Source organism: Manis javanica, chromosome 10 (genome assembly GCF_040802235.1).
Source record: "Manis javanica isolate MJ-LG chromosome 10, MJ_LKY, whole genome shotgun sequence".
NCBI classification, from domain to species: domain Eukaryota; kingdom Metazoa; phylum Chordata; class Mammalia; order Pholidota; family Manidae; genus Manis; species Manis javanica.
This window is the reverse complement of record NC_133165.1, coordinates 116,139,640-116,156,052: the sequence shown is the minus strand read 5'-3', so window position 1 is coordinate 116,156,052 and position 16,413 is coordinate 116,139,640. Positions and strand designations below refer to the sequence as shown.

The 16,413-nt window shown below is 60.1% G+C and overlaps 1 protein-coding gene across 3 annotated transcripts in view; it reads left to right on the top strand.

Moving 5' to 3' along the window:
• CELSR1 (cadherin EGF LAG seven-pass G-type receptor 1) overlaps positions 1-16,413 on the top strand; it is a 128,341-nt gene that overhangs the window by 105,556 nt on the left and 6,372 nt on the right. For all 3 annotated transcript variants that reach the window (XM_037006765.2, XM_037006764.2, XM_017675578.3), the window contains exons 20-27: positions 285-428; positions 3,274-3,478; positions 4,321-4,488; positions 6,153-6,279; positions 7,872-8,072; positions 12,359-12,533; positions 15,429-15,541; positions 15,860-15,939. In XM_037006765.2, coding sequence (XP_036862660.2) covers positions 285-428; positions 3,274-3,478; positions 4,321-4,488; positions 6,153-6,279; positions 7,872-8,072; positions 12,359-12,533; positions 15,429-15,541; positions 15,860-15,939 — 1,213 coding nt within the window. The remainder of the gene's footprint in view (positions 1-284; positions 429-3,273; positions 3,479-4,320; positions 4,489-6,152; positions 6,280-7,871; positions 8,073-12,358; positions 12,534-15,428; positions 15,542-15,859; positions 15,940-16,413) is intronic.

Here is a 16,413-nt window from a genome sequence, read left to right as displayed (position 1 = left end):
GTCAGGGTCCCTGGAGGGGACCCATCCTATGGGCAGGGGTCTGTGTTCTCTCCTGTACGGGTTTATGAAACAGCCAGTGGTCATTTGCATAGCACCAAGGGACTGTCCCTTCCCAGGGAGTCACCTCTGAATGCCCCCAGTCATCGGTCACCAGGAAGGCCTGGGCCTTTCAAAGGCCATCAGTCAGGGACAGCCATCCCCCCGGTTTGGAATTGGTGATGGCTGCAGAGAGCTGTCCGTGGGAGGGGTCGGGCATGGTGTGTGAGGGCACGATGTCCCCACAGTCCTCGCCGTGGACGTCTTCAACAAGTTTAACTTCACGGGAGCCAGGGTGCCATGGTTCGAGGACATTCGTGAAGAGCTCCCGAGAGGGCTGGGGTCCTCTGTCATCTTCACGGCTGATTTCTTCAAACCGCCCGAGAGGAAAGGTATGGCCCCTGGTGGCCTCGTGGCTGTCTGCGGACAGTGGGGTCCCTCTGCAGGACCCGACTGGCAGAACACGTCCCGTGGGTGTGGGGTGCACACCTGCCCTGGAACAGCAGGGCCGGCAGGGCGTCAGCCGGTGTTGCCCAAGTGGCAATGGTGGGTCGTTTCTTACAAACACTGAGCTGACTCTCCCAGCACGACAAGCGAGAGAACACTTAAATTTGGAGCTACAAGCCATGAAAAGCTGCCTCTGTGTGTAGGTGAAATTTTAGAATCCCCACCCCCCACAAAAAAATTCCAGAAGCCATCTATGTCCAATTCTTCGATCCTGGGTTAAGATTGTCATACCAAACAGCTTAAGCATTTTGAATTTTCTTAAAGTCTTTTTCACATATGCACCCCAGCTACTGAAAAGATCTCAGAATAACGGGGCCTTGAAAACGCAAAAATTCTATGAAAATCCTACAACGGACAATTTGAAATGCCCGGGACACTGGGCTTCCCACATTGGCCCAAATCCTCCTCTGCCCTGACTCGCAGTCAGGCGCTCGCCCAGCCCCAGCCTCCAGGCTCCCGCCCCAGGCTCCGGCCACCCTCAGCTCAGGCAGTGCGTGAGGGTCACCCATCCTTCTGGGGGAAGGAGCCCCAGGTGCCTCCCCAGAGGGGAGCCCTGGCGCCCACCTGCCAGCCTACTGGTCAGTGGGAGATGTGAGGAGCCAGTTGGGTTGTAGCAGAAACTAAGGCTTTAGACCCAGTGCACTGAGCAGATGGGGGCCGGGAGCCAGGAGCGAATGGAGGGGGCGGGCTCGGGCAGTGCTGGCAGGGCCGGCTTTCACTGGGCGTGGGAGGGGGCCTGTCTGGGGATGTCCAGCCATCTCCTGCTGCCGCCGAGAAGCAACTACCTGGGAGGCAGCAGACTTAGGGAGGAACAGAGGCGAGGAACACTTGGGGGGAACCGAGACGGCCCCTCTGTTCCGTCCCCACTTTATGGAATCTTGCAGGAGTGGAGACCTTGTCAATGGACGTGTGTGTGAAGGCGACCATATCCACCCAAGACAAGTCAAAGCCCTGGGCGGTGGCATCTGGCCCTGTGGGTGGGGGTGCCTGGGAGAACCATTCAGCTGGGGGAGCACTGGGGGTCATCAGGTTCTCTCACTGGAGCAAGCCGACAGCCTGTGCCGCCTTTCCCCCAGAGGGAGAGCTGGGACAGGTCGGTTAGGTTAGGTGACCAGTGCGCCAAAGCAGGTACAGTGGGGGCTGATGCCCTACAGCCAGGCTGGCGAGGCTCCAGCCACGGCCTCCAAAAAGGGGTTCAGCACCAGCCCTGGGAAACGGGCCCCCATGGCAGGCAGAGCCTCGGCCCCTGCATGCCCGTGAAGCAGTGTTGCTGACCAGTCTGAGTGTCACACTAGGTGTGACTAACTAGGGTTGTCAACCGGTCATGGACTAGAGCAGGGCCAGCAGGACAGTGAGTGTGTGCCTGCCTATCTGACACCAGTTGCTCTTCCAAGTCATGGGCCGTCCGGTGTGCAGCGTCCCCGTCCACGGGGGGGACCACATGCTGTGAGACCACATGCTGTGCCTTACAGCCCGTCCCCAGGCTCGCCTCTGTGCCCTCCCTCTCCCCAGCTGCATGGCCTCCCTCCTGCCTCCCAGGAGCCTGGGCTCTGCAGCAACACGCGCCAGATGATGGGTGGCCTGGGTGCCTTCAGAGGGGACTCTGGATCAGAGGCAGCCAGGGGCACTTCATTGGTTGCTGAAAATGTGGGTGTGTGAATCTCCTGCAAGGTTAACAGAATTGGAGGGGCATGGCCGTCTGCAGCTGGAATGGGGCTGAGGGCTGATGCCCGATGTGTAACTCTGTGCCGGACACGCAGACCCAGAAATCCAGGTTTAAACCAGTGCCTCCGGCATCTGTGGCTCCAGGCTACAAGAAATTTTAAGAATGTACACCACATAATATGTATTTTTATTTACAAGGTCTGTGCATGCCCTCCTGCATCCCTCGAGCATGTATATTCTAGAGCACATCCAAGTCTTACAGGGCATGGAAGCAGGGCACACAGACCCACACGGACCCCCCTCGGGTCTCCGTCCCTCCTGCGTGCCCCCGTGAGCAGGCCTGGGTGGGGACCCCTGCCCTGGGTGATGCACATCAGCTGGTAGCTATTGCTTTTTTTTAAATTGTGGTGAAATACATGTAATAGAATTTACTGTACTCACCATTTCGGGGTCACAGTCCAGCAACATTAAGCACATTCGTATTGTTGTACAGCCATCACCACCATCCATCCCCACAACTCTTCCGTCTTGTAAAACTGAAACTCTGTCCCCGTCGACACTGGCTCCCGTGCCCCTTCCCCAGCCTCTAGAGACCACAATTGTGCTGCCTGTGGATTTGACAACTCCGGGTGCCCACGTACGTGGGAACACACAGTGTCCGGCTTCTTTCGCAGAGCCTGATGTCCTCAGGTGCATGCATGCTGTGGGGGGTGTCAGCATGCTGTTTCTAAGGCTCGGTGAGGTCCCACTGGGTGGACAGACACTTTATCCTCCCACCACTGATGGGTGCTTGGGCAGCTTCCACCCCATGTTGGCTGTGAGTTGTGCTGCTGTGAACATGAGAGTCCAGGGGTCTCTGAGCCCTGCTTTCAGTTCCTGGGCGCACCCCCCTGGAAGTGGGGCTGCAGGGCTGTGCGGTGGCTCTACATTTAATCTTTTGAGGAACTCTTACTGTTTTCCCAGAACTTCTCTTGATTTCAAGAAGCGCCTTCCCAGGTAGGAAGTGGGTTTGCTGGGAGCCTGGGGGGCCGGCCCCCACCCTCACCCTCCATGCTCACGTTGCAGAGGGCCCCACGGTGAGGCCAGCCAGTCGGAAGGCCACCCTGCAGACGGTGCTCCCGGGGCCCAGCGCCAAGGGGGAGGCCCCGTTCAGGAGGCGGAAGAGGCACCCCGAGGAGCCCGGCCAGTTTGCCGTCGCCCTGGTCATCATCTACCGGACTCTGGGGCAGCTCCTTCCCGAGCACTACGACCCTGACCGCCGCAGCCTCCGGTAAGGCTAGGAGGGCAGGGAGGGCCCGTTCCCAGAGGGCTCTGCAGCCTTAAGTCCAAGTCTTAACCACCTGGACACCTGTATAAGGACCTTACACCATGGTCCTGGCCCAAGGCCGGAGACCCCTGCCCTGTCATGTCCCTTAGAGGTTCTGGGTCTGCCAGACGGGCACTGTCCCTCGTGTTCCTGCCGGGAACACCCCCTGCCTGGCACACACCCGCCTCCTGCCTCGATGGACCACGCCCAGCATCGACTCGGAGAGCTGATCCCCACACCTGTCTGCCTCGGGTCACTGGTGGTCCCACACTAAGAGCTGCTGAACATTGGCCCTAGAAGTGAATACCGCCCAGAAGGGCTTCCCGGCCCTGGTTGGAGGTGGGCACACAGCGAGGCTTCTTTTCCGATCTTAACATTTTCCAGACCTCTCTCTGGGTCTGCAGCCTTCATAGCCATCCTCCTCGGTGGTGGTGTGGAGTCCCTCTGTGACCTGCCATTATCCCACCAGGGACGCCCCAGTTGCTCCCAGCGCTCCCACCGTTATGTATTATGGGGCTGCAACACCTTCTGCACACTCTTCTCTTCATTTTTAAATGTACCAAATCAGCTTCAGCCCCCAGCTGACACGCTCCCTGTGTGCCCCATCGGCAGCAGAGCCTGCAGCGAGCTTGCCCCTGCGGTAGCACGGGGTGCTCTCTAGAGCAGAGGCCGCAGCCCCCAGCTCGCACTGTGATCGGCCTCTCCAGGAAAGCCGCTCGCCCCATATGCGCACCGTGGCTGCACACAGGTTTTCTGCGAGTGTTTCTTAAGTGCGTCTGTCCCTGCGTCTGGCTTCCTGACTGCAGGTTGCCCAGCCGGCCCATCATCAACACGCCAGTGGTGAGCGCGGTGGTGTACAGTGAGGGCGCTCGGCTTCCCAGCCCCCTGGAGAGGCCCGTGCTGGTGGAGTACACCCTGCTGGAGACTGAGGAGCGCACCAAGCCCGTCTGCGTGTTCTGGAACCACTCTGTCATGTAAGCGGGACGCCGGGAGCCAGGGGCCCCCGGGCCTCTGCATTTCTGGGGTGGGGGGCCGTTTGCTGAGGCTGGAGTGTGCCCATAGGCCCCCAATGCTCCTTTGGAGAAGGTCCCACGGGTGCTCTTCTGCAGTCTGCTGCTCCCTTCCAGCCCCTCACGGGGTAGGAGACTAGTCCCCTGCACGAGTTACATGTGCACACTCAGACACGCACACCTAGAAACATAGGCACGTGTGTGCACATGTACCCGGCTACCGACACGCACACACACATACACTCACACGGACATATACACCTAGAAGTAGAAATGCACACACAGGCGCACACAGATGCCCTGCGAAGGCCAGGGGACAGGGCCGGGCACCTGCAGGACTCGCATGAGGCAGCTGCCAACAGGCGCCCAGTCCAAATGAGGCAGGGGCTCATTCCGCACACACATGGGAGGCGGGACTCAGAGACAGGGCCCAGGGCACAACAGCAGGACGGCCTAGATATGAGGAGGTCCTCGTACCCAACAGCGGTCACTGACCTCAGCCAGCCTGCCCGTGGGACCAGTAAGCCAGCTACTGGGGCTGGTGTGACCCCTCGGAGGCCAGGCCTGCCTCTGCAGGATCCATTCACCTGACCCCCAACCCCCACACTTGAAGCTAGGATGGGGTTTTGTGCGTTTGTTCCTGTGCAACACATGTTCCCTAAAATTGTGGTTCCCCTGGATTAAGTGGGTATCCACTAAGCAGGGCTGTGCTGGGTGCTGGTGCCAGGATGAGCGTGCGGATGCCCGGCCTCAGGGGCTCATGCTTTGAAGCAGGTTGGGCTCAGCAGAGCCTGCACAAGTCGCTCTGTCCCCCCTGCATTTCCAAATCCTGGTTAATGGGCAAGCGGTATAGTGTCTGGAATGTAATGGATGTTCGGCTTACAGGAAGGACTGCAGGCCCCTGTTCACGAGGAGGGAAATGCTAAGGCCTGCCTGGCAGGCCTCAGACTCAGCTGTGTCTCGTGGCCACTTGATTGCATCCTGGCCATTAGCGATGGCTCTAATCACCCTTTCTTTAAGCAGCACCTATGGTTCCTGGACTGTAAAGTTCTTGACAAACACGTATCAGTCTCCACACCCCATTTTACAGATGAGGAAACTAAGGATCAGAGAAATTACTTGATTTTTCCCCGAGTCAGGAGAAGGCAGGGCTCTCTCTGAGGCCCAGAAACCCGCGGCAGCTGGTCCTCGGGGGCTTCCCATCCCAGAGTGGGGGTAATGGTCGGGGCCTGCTTCCAGGTGGTTGTCATCGGACATGGTGCGACCTCAGGGTGGAGGTGTGACGCGAACATGAGCTATTATTTCTTACATCAACTCAAAAGAAGAGGGAAGCACACAGTGGCTGCTGGACCACTGGCCAGTGTTTCTGACAAAGAGGCGTGTGGTGGATCTCAGTCATCCCCGTTCAAGTCTTACTGCCGGGTCCTTCCACCCAGGAGCTTCAGAGAGAAGGGCGAGTGTCCACCTGGTCCCAAGTGGCAGCAAGGGCTGGCTGCTGTCTTCTCTGGGTGACAGTGGCACTTGCCTTGGGCAGAGCAGGACACCACGTGGGCTCCAGCGGGGGCAGGAGGGCCTCGGAGGCCCCAGGGTGGAGGGATCCGTCTCACCCACCCCCCTTTCCTCTGCAGCGTCGGCGGGACTGGAGGGTGGTCAGCCAAGGGCTGTGAGCTGCTGTCCAGGAACAGGACCCACGTCACCTGCCAGTGCAGCCACATGACCAGCTTTGCTGTCCTCATGGACATCTCCAGACGCGAGGTGGGCGCAGCTCCCCCAGGCAGCCTGGTTCCCAGACCTGCCCCTCTGCAAGTCCTGTCTTCCCTTCCAGGTGCTTTGAACAAATGGAACCCAGGAGGGCTGGTGGCCCTGTCAGGATTTCCATGACAAAACGCCTTGCAAAAGGGCTTTCAAAGAGGCCAGGCTGTAAATTAAAAGCAGTGATGGCAGACCTGAACCTCAAACTGAGAAGAACCCCGGGGAGTATTCCTCACTTCACAGCGGGCTTCTCAGGGCTTCTCAGTGCCTGCCAGCCGGTGCTGCTTCTCCCGCCCTCACAGGAAGAAAGGAGGCGAATGGCGGGAGTAAAAGCAGTATCTCCCTTCCCCGGGAGACAGGAGGCTCCGTGGGGCAGCTCATGTTTAACCTGTAGTCTTTCCAGCGGCCTTTGGGCCTGCCGTGGATGGGCTGTAGGGCCCCAAGCAAGGCAGTAGCACGGTCAGCTGGGCACAGACGTGTTCAGGACGCCGGTGTCTAGGAGCCAGCACGGAGGCCGGGGTGACCTCACCATTGCCTCCTTCGCAGGCCGGGGATGTGTCCTGGGAGGCCGGGCCATCGCCCCCTGACCCGCGGGGCAGCAGGCCAAGCTTCTGTCACATTCTTGGGAGGGTGACTCAGCCCTGAGTCGCGCTGATGGACGTCAGGGTGGCGGGAGAGTGCCCTCAGGCCTTCCGCTGGCATGGCTGCGTGGGCGGGTAGTCCGGGGCCCAGGCCTGAGGGGGTTAATTGTTAGTGTTCCTTGTCCACGTGGGGGCGGGACTTGGGGGGGGGAATCCTCTCAGGACCAGGAAAGCTTGGCAGTGCCAGGAGTCAGCTCTTAGGTGGAGGAAGCTGACATTCAGGTAGAAGAAATGAAGCCAGAGCAGAGTAGGCGTCAAGGCCCCTGTTCCCAAGGTCCACAAAGCCAGAGCCCGAGTGGCCCTCCACTGTGGGGGGGGGCGGGTCTTGGGACTCTGGGATGGAGCTGCAGAAGTCCCTGAGCACCCTGGCCTCCCCAGCCCAGCCTAGTTCCCTGGGGAGCCCAGCTCAGAATTCTGTGTGCATTTGGAAAAACCCTTTCCAGAAGTTCCTGCAGAATGGGTGCTTGTTTTCCCAAGTCCTAGAAGTCCCCACGGGACCAGGTCCTGGACAAGTGTCCTATTTTGCAGAACCGGGCAACAGCTGCAGCCCCCACTGCCGCGCCTAGCTGCTTCTCGCGCAAACCCGGCTCATTTGGAAGATTTCTCCCAGCCCAGAATTTTGGGTAGGCAGGCTCAGCATCTCCTGGATGCAGGATTATGTGTGACTTTTTTTTTTTTGAAGCAAAATACGCATAAGAAAACTCACCTCCACTGTGGTTAAGTGTACGGGTCGGGCGTTAAGCACATGCACACCGCTGTGCAGCCATCCCCACCGATCCCTCCAGACCCCAAACTCTTTGTGTGGGTTTGCTCCCCGTCTCAGCCCCTGGAGAGCCACGCGTTGTCACGTGACCTCTGCCCCAACAGTTGGTATGTTAGGGTTTCGTCATTGTGCAAAAGCCCCACTGGGGCCCCGGCCCTTACATTCTTTGCCCTTAACCAACCCGCCCGCAGCATGGAGAGGTCCTGCCCCTGAAGATCGTCACCTACACTGCCGTGGCCTTGTCCCTGGCCGCCCTGCTGGTGGCCTTCATCCTCCTGGCGCTGGTGCAGATGCTGCGCTCCAACCTGCATGACATCCACAGGAACCTGGTGGGGGCGCTCTTCTTCTCCCAGCTGGTCTTCGTGATTGGGATTGCCCAGACGGAAAACCCGGTGAGGCCTGCTGCTGTTCTGGGCGTGGGCGGCGGGCGGCCTCTGTGCGGCTGGGGGTGCAGGGGCTCCCCACTCCCCCTGCTGTCCAGGGCTGGGCGGGGCCTTGGTGCTGCCCCCCTCCTGGGGGTGCAGTGGGACTGTTGGGAACGCTGGGAGTCCCCGGCCAAGCTGGGGCTTGGCTCCCAGCCGGAATCTCCCTTAAGTCTGTCGTGGGAGCCGTGTCAGGAGGGCCGGAGTCTCTGTGTGCGCCAACTCGTTTTCCTGTTGCAGATGCTAGTCATTTCATGGGAATTACAGTCGTTCGTCAAACCTGGAGCCCTGTGGCCTGAGGACACGCTATGTCCGTGGTTATGGCCCTGTGGGCGGTGCCTCCCCTTCTGCACCGTCCGGGAGTGACGGCCCAAGTGCACCGCCAGCAATGGGGGACATATAGAATGGGCCCAGAACTCCGTGAGGGGCTGTTAGCGGGTACAAAGAGGAGAGACAGGAGCTTGCTGAGATGCAGGGGAGGACCGAGAGGGACGTGAGCAGGTCTCCGAGGGCTGGTCAAGTAGGGGTGTCTTGTGGAGCTGCCTGGCCACGTGGGCTCACAGGGCACCCTATGGGCTTATGGAAGTTACTTTGGCAATTAGGCGATTCAGGTGTTAGGGTGGACCTCGCAGAAAAACCCAAACCAATATACAGGCACGTTATGAGAAATCACCGGAGAGTTTACCAGGGCCGCTGAGCATTGGAGACGTGTGTGTGAAGTCAGTGGCATTCTGGTGCAGCCGTGCAGTGATCAGATGTAATTTATAAAGGGCCGTGGAGGGGCCTCAGAGGAGGTGCTGGCAGACACCTCAGTAGGTTTGGCAGCAAGGGAGGACAGGGTGAGGTGCTGGTCCCCCGGGCCTGGCCGAGCCTCTGGGGGTGCAAGACAGAGCCCTGTAACGTCAAGGGGAGGAAGGAAGGGGTGGGCCGGGGGCTGGGGCAAGGGCTCAGGGGCAGGGGGCCAGCCCGGGAGGTGAGGCTGCAGCACAGCGGGCATAACAGTGGCAAATAGCATGTGGAAGGCAGTAGGCTTCTGGCTTGGGCAGTGCCTGGCTGGTGGCAGGCGGCCTTCCATTCTCACACAGAAGACTTTGAAAATACAAGGTAATTACATGCGGTGAGGACACGGGTGGAGGCACAGGCTTGGTGCCCAAGGCTTCACGTTAACACTTGGGCTCTTGGAAGCCTCCTAAGGCTCTGGGAAGTGGCAGCGCCCCTTCCTCCGGGGGAGGGACTGCCCGGATGGAGTGACCCGCCCGAGGGCACACAGTTCACTGTGTGTGTGACGTGTCCGTCACTGATTTGTGACCCTGATAGCCCTCCGGAGATGTGAGGCCAGCTGACTGTCAGTCACGCACATACAGGGACTCCAGAAAGTTCAAAGCTACTCCCGTGTGGTCCTGATCTCTCCGGAAGTGGGAGACGGGGCTTCATGCCTCGGGGCCCATTCCCACACTGCCACCAGGCACTGTTGGCTGTTGACGTAGCTTCGTTTCTTCATTCCTCGTGCAGTCAGGGTATACTGAAACCTATGAAAGCCCCAGCTCCAAGAAGCCCCCCTTCTTGGCCCGCAGAGCCCACAGTCCAGATGTGGATGAGTGTCAGGTGCCAAAATGGCGTCATGGTGGCGGGTGGGCGAGCTGTGTCCAGTCAGGGAAGGGCCGCATGGCACTACCCACCTGCCATCCAATGGGAGAGGCCCAGAATCAGCTGGGGGCAGGCTGGAGGTCTGGTGCCCAAGCAGTGCCCTCCTTTTGTGGGCCGTGTCACACCACGAAGAGCCTCGAGCAGCTCTGCGTGTTAGGAGGGTGACGCTGGCCCCACAGGGAGGTTAGAAAAGCAGCCAGCGTGGTATCTCCATAGATCTGGTGGGTAGAATCGAGACCAAGACAGCGGACGTGAGGAGCTGGGGGGATTGGGGCTCCTCAGGCCCCCAGAAGGGGGTCGTGTCCATGGGGACAGCACTGAGAGGCAGACGTCCTGAAGACTGCAGTGGCTCCTCAGCCATGACGCGTGGAGCCCCAAGCCCGGCAGGTGACACGCCCGTAGCGTTTGTCAGGCGCACAAGGGCAAAGCTCCTTGCAGCCCTCTGCAGCCAGGGCACTGGGCTGGGTGGGCTGGCGAGGGGCCCCTGCCCCGGCGCACCGCTCCCACCACGGTTTCTCTGCACCCAGCCGGCAGTCAGGTGCACCTCCACCTGCATGCGCGCCCTTATCAGGGCATCAGACAGGTGAAGGCTCTCGGTGGGAAGCTGCATGACTCATTCCAAAACCCTTCAAGTGGGCCCTGGAGTGGTCTCAAGAGAGGGATGTGGAGCTGGTGGAAAGCCACTCCTTGCAACTGAACACCACGTTTGAACGTGGAGAGGCTGGCCGCTCATTTCAAGCAGTGACTCATCCGCCGCCTGGGAGGAGAGCCTGCCAGCCACACACCGCTGAGCACAAAGGGAAGGAATGCCGGCTGTACATAATTCTAGGGGCTTGGCACTGCGCCTGGTTTTTATGGGTTTTCTGTAAACTCACAATCCCATCTTTGGGCGAGGTTTTTTATCTCCCAGATTACTGGCAGGTTAGAGTGATTTATTGTGCATTAGCGTTTGTCTTTGTTCTGTTTCTGGAAAAGGTAAGTACATTGAGTGCAAAAGTCTGTGCATGTACAGCCTCATTAAATTTTAAAATGCTGTATTTCTAACACTTCTTTTTTTTGTCAAAAGGTGGTTTTGTGGGTTTACTTTTCACATTACCAAAGGCAACCCACTAGCCAACCTCCCAACTGCTCTTCCCTTTGCTAAGCAGCGGAGCTTTGCCCACAGGGGACCTGGGCGCTCAGGTGGGGCTCACCCAGCCCCAGGCACCCCCGCGGCCAGCCGGCCGCTCTGCCCGTTGTCGAGCACCGTGTCGCTTCCCTGCCCGTGTCCAGCGCCTGAGGCAGAGGGGCGCTCTTCAGTCTTAACCCGAGATTTCGTTTTTCCTTCTGTTTGGGTTCCTGCTTTGGGGTGTATTTGTCAAGCGTTAATGCTAAGACAGTTCCTCCCCACATCTCTGGGGTTTTGTTTCTGGAGAGCGCAGCAGGAGGTACTTGTGTTCCCAGTACGCTCCCCGTGGGGTGCACTGACCTGCACCTGAGCAGAGCGGCTTGCGGTGTGGGTGAGGGTGCCGCCTCCTACCTGTGTCTGTGCGGTGGGTGGGAGCTCGGGCTGATGGGACAGCAAGTTCTGGACAGAATGTCCCGGGGGGAGCGGGGCTCAGCTAGGGGAGGAGGCATTCTCTGCCCTTCCCTACGCGGCCACTCAGCCTCCCAGGACCTGGGGATCCTGCCCACATCCCCCAGCTGGCTGGCCTTGGGAGCCCTGGCCGGGGGAGCCCCTCCCAGACGGCAGTGTGTGCGGCTGCTCTGGATCAGCGTGGACGGCCGTGGAGGCTGGACTCCCCGAGACCCCACAGTGTCCCCAGCCCCTGCCCGCCACTGCCTTCCTCCTGTTCCCATGGCACAGGGCTGGCCCACCAGAGCCACATGGCCAGGCTGCCGTTCCGCAGCTGCCCCGTGGAAGTTAGCTCTGTATTCCTGGCATCTGGTCGCTGGCCAGACACGCAGGCCGCCCGGCCGAGGGCAGAAGCAGACACACACCCTCACCCCGCCCTTTCTTCGGCAGAAGATGTAAGGCTCCATTAGCCTGGTGCGGGCACCGGGGCTCATTTCCCAGTGGGTCTCAGAGCATGGGACTGTCCATCCCTTGGGCTACACCTGCTGCTCGGGAGCCTCACATGAGGTTTGGGGCGGTGGGTGAAGGTGAAGGTCACCATCGGGGGGCCATGGCCTGAGCAGGCTGCCTCTGTAATATTTCTTTTAACTTTAAATTAAATGCCAACATTTAAATATTTGGAACCATGAGTTGAAAATACAGCTTCCAGCTTCTAATGAAAATACTAGAGTCTCTGCCTCCCTTGGCCCCCAGGCAATGTCCACCGGTGACGCTGATCTGTGTTGGGGGGGGGTCCCCTGGGGCCTCATGCCCGTCCTCCATTCTGCACTGGGAGCCCAAGAGGCGGGACTGCTGGTCCTCAGCCACTCCTGGGTGAATCCAGTGGAAAAGAGCAACCCACCTGGCTTCTTTTTTCAGACGTCCATACCCGCATTTGCAGAGTGGCCCGATTTGGTCACCTCCTCCTGCCCCCCTGCCCCATGTGGCCCTCAGCCTGCGGTGCAGGGGCGTGGGCCCCGCGGGGCTGGCGCTGAGCTGGGCTCCCTCCCCGTAGTTCCTGTGCACGGTGATCGCCATCCTCTTACACTACGTCTACATGAGCACCTTCGCCTGGACCTTCGTGGAGAGCCTGCACGTCTACCGCATGCTGACCGAGGTGCGCAACATCGACGCGGGGCCCATGCGGTTCTACTACGTCGTGGGCTGGGGCATCCCGGCCATCGTCACAGGTGAGGACCCCTGGAGCCACGTGCCGAGGTGACCTGGGCCGGGGACCCATGTGACATTGCCAGCACAGGAGCCCACGTCAGATACGCCCAGGCCTCCGGGTGCAGGTGGACGAGCTCTGTCTTCTTTACCAGCTGCACCGGCCCCCAGTGGAGGACGCCCTGCCCTGTGCTCACATCTGCACACACAGGAGCACTGGCTGTGGGGGTGCCTCCTGTTAGGGGTGGGCTTGGGAGCTGGGCCCATGTCTGTTTGTGACATCTGACAGACAAAAACTCTATGTCTGCACCCTGTGTGCATGGATAAGTGAGTGAGTGAGTGGGTGATGGATGGGCAGATGGCTGGATGGGTGGGTGGATGAGTGGGTGATGGATGGGTGGGATAGACGGGTGATGGATAGGTGAGTGGAGGCTGGATAAGTGGGTGGGTGGCCTTTGGGTGGATGGATGAGTGAGTGAATGAATGGACAGAACAGCAGCGCTTGCTTGGTACACTTTGCACCAAGTGCCAGAAACTCCCAAGTTTGCTTCTTGTGGGGGAAGATGCGCAAAGAGAGAGCCAGTCCCCCTTCTCGTGGGCCCTGGGTTCCAGGGACCCAGACATGCAGTCCGAGGCAGTGGGAGAAGGGGCAGTTGCTGCCCCAGGCCTTCGTCCAGCAGCCACCCTGGGGTGAGAGCAGTAGGTCGAGCCCAGCCTGGTTTCCACGGTAGCATCTCTGTGGAAGCAAACTGACCCTCAGTTGAATGACATGTGCACAGACCCTGCTTCCAGTGGGGTCACATCACAGGTTCTGGGGGGCAGGACCTGGATGCATCTTCCCGGGTGTGTCCTGAACGGAGAAGAGGGAGTCACCGGCGGCTGCAGCGAGCAGCCCGAGCGGGGCCTCCCCAGAGGCCGGGTCTGCTCCTGGAAAGCCGCCCGGCGGAGGCCAAGAGGGGCCACAGCTCCTGCAGAGCCCCCAGACCAAACCACTCAGGGGCTTCTTGGAAGTCGACCTCCTACCAGCCCCTGCCCTGGGTCAGGACCAAGGCTGGGTACTCCGTGTGGTGACTTAAAGTGGGGCCGTCCCCACTTTGCAGGTGACATTAAGTGACTTCCTTGTCCACCCCACCCACGCCGTTGGCCCCGGGCTGACCAAAGCGGCCCCTGCGACCTGCTGGAGCGCCCCATCCTCCCACGGCCCCACCTGCCGGGAAGAGGCCCTGGGCAGGTAGGGGCCGTGGCTGCCGCGGGCCTGGCAGGTCTCCCCGCCGTGGGGCTGGAGGGGAGCAGCTAACAGCCGCCTCCCTGAGGTGCTTTTCACCTGTGTTCTCGCAATGACACCTAATCTGGGCAGTGACGCTGTGTCTCGAGGGACACATTTTGAAATGCCACTGCCTTGCAGAAGGCTTTGGAGTCTAAATTCATATTTTTCACATTTCTAACTTGCTATTGAAACAGTTTTTTTTCCAACACTTAAGTCTTTTGCAAAAGAACTAAGATGATTCCCGGGTAACTGGAGGCAGAGATGAAGGCGTGGCCAAGGGCAGCTGCCCCCCATGCTTTGTTTTCCTCTCCCCCTGGCTGACAGGTGGCTGCAGCTGGCTGGACAGTGGCCTTTGGCTTCTCTTCTGCCTGCCCACTCCTGTCCCGGCTCCACCCTTTGGGGCCACCCAGCCCCACATGGGGACCGCTCCCCAAATGTCTGCCCGGCACCGGAGCAGAAGGGCAGGCTGTCTGGGCCATGGCCACAACCCTCATCTTGGGGTCATGGGTGCCTGTCCCCACACGGCCCTCCAGGATCCAGGGGGACTGGGTGATGGGACACGGTGTGGCTCTTTTGCTGTGTGTGCTCCTGGTTCCCACAGGCTCAGTGCAGGATGCCCACAGGATTCATTCATTCATTCACCATGTGCCTCCTCATGCCAGGCTGTTCTAGGCACAGAGGCAGAGCAGCAAAGCACTTGTCTTCTGGGAGTCGTCCCTCCCAGAAGTTGAGTAGTAAGTTGAGGAGAGGTTTGGTGGCAGACCCTGCACTGTTGGGGGTGCCCAGAGCTGGAGGAGCAGGGATGGAGCAGGCCAGGAAGGCTTCCTGGAGGAACTGGCATTTGCACAGAGGGCAAGTAGGAATGAGGGGGCAGAGTCCCTCTGGGGCCCAGCCTGTGTGAAGACATGAGGGAAGTGCAGCTGGTTGGGGACCAACCTGAGGCCAGGTTGGGGTGGAGGCGGGACAGGAGGCCACACTGTTCAGAGCATGGCCATGGCCATGCCACAGAGTTGAGCCTACAGGGCCGTGGAAGCAGCCACGTCTGTCTGCTGGGGGTTGTGGGATATCATTGGAGGGTTTTAAGCAGGCAGTGGGGAGAGCTGATCTTTTTAGGATTTAAATAGGGAGAATGAGGGGTGCAGTGGGGCTTTGGAACAGCCCAGGACGGATGCGGAGGGGGCGTGACCAGGAGTGTCCAGTCACACCTGCTCCCTTCTGAACAAGGCCTTTGCTGGAGTTACCCGACTTCACCTTGATGGGTCTGCAGTGGTCCTACTGTGGCCTGTCAGTTGTTAGCACCATGGCTGTGATTTAGGTAATGTAAGAAACGCCCATTTGCTTAGCACTTGGGAATGGTGAGCAGTTTCTGGGTGTGTGTGGTATGTGGTGTGTGTGGTGTGTGGCACGTGGCTTGTGTACATGTGTGCATGCTCCCAGGTGCTCCCTCGAGTGTGCCCTGGCAGCTGGTTCCACCCCATCACCAACCTCCTTGGTGCCCCATGTGCTGTGCAGCCCCCGGCCCGGGTGGCTCCTTGCCCTTCCCTCTGAGGGGACCCTGGGGCCGTGGGGTCCCATCTGGGCAAGGCAGGGGATGCCTACTGGTGGCCCCACCCACAGGGCTGGCCCTCACTCCTCCCCTCCTGTGGCCCAGGGCTGGCGGTGGGCCTGGACCCCCAGGGCTACGGGAACCCAGACTTTTGCTGGCTGTCCCTTCGTGACACCCTGATCTGGAGCTTCGCCGGGCCCATCGCGACAGTTCTGATTGTGAGGCTCCACGATTCTCAGGGATGTGGGAAGCTGGGGTGCATGGGCTGGAGGGGGTGTCCTAGGCCGGCCGGGTCAGCAGCTCCTCTGAGCTGTCGGGTGGGGTGGGAGGCGCTCATCTCCAAGGCCTTGTCTCAGGCCTGGGTTCCCGGGTTTTGGGCCACACCCACGCCCCCTGACACCGCTTGATGCTCAGCCCCCCGGTGGGGCCCATGCAGCAGGCTGGAGGTTGGGCCTCGGGCCTCACCCTGCCACCTTCCAGGTCTGCTGTGAAGATGTGGACAAGCCACTGCCTGACCACGGCTTCATTCATTTCAGGTCAACACAGTCATTTTTGTCCTCTCTGCGAAGGTGTCCTGCCAGCGGAAGCGCCACTACTACGAAAGGAAGGGGGTCGTGTGAGTTGGTGCTCACTCTGCCTGGCCTGGGGCGGGCCTGATGGGAGACCCCTGAGTGTGCAGCTCACACGCCCGGCAGAGCCCCGTGAAAGTGTCCATCATCCGGCCTGGTCGCTGGCCTTCCAGAAGCTGCCACGGGGCGGGGACGACTGGCCAGGCCAGTCCAGAGGGCGGGCACAGCATCGGCACGGATTGGCAGGCCACACTGGGGGAGAGGCGGCCGCAGCTCAGCGCTGTCTGGGGCATCTTGGAGGGGCATCTTGGAGGAGAGGGACGAGGCTGGCGCGGGGAGGACCTGGCAGGTACCCAGCGGCAGCCCAGACCCGGCAGGGGTCATGTTCCGGTCTGAGAGGTGGGGGGGGCGCTATGGGATCCGCAGTGCTGGGGGTCGGTTCTGCAGAGCGGGGCTCAGTGCTGCCTGGCTCTGTCCTCCACCCAGTCGGGTGCGGTCCCAGAACAGATGCCACGTAAGGT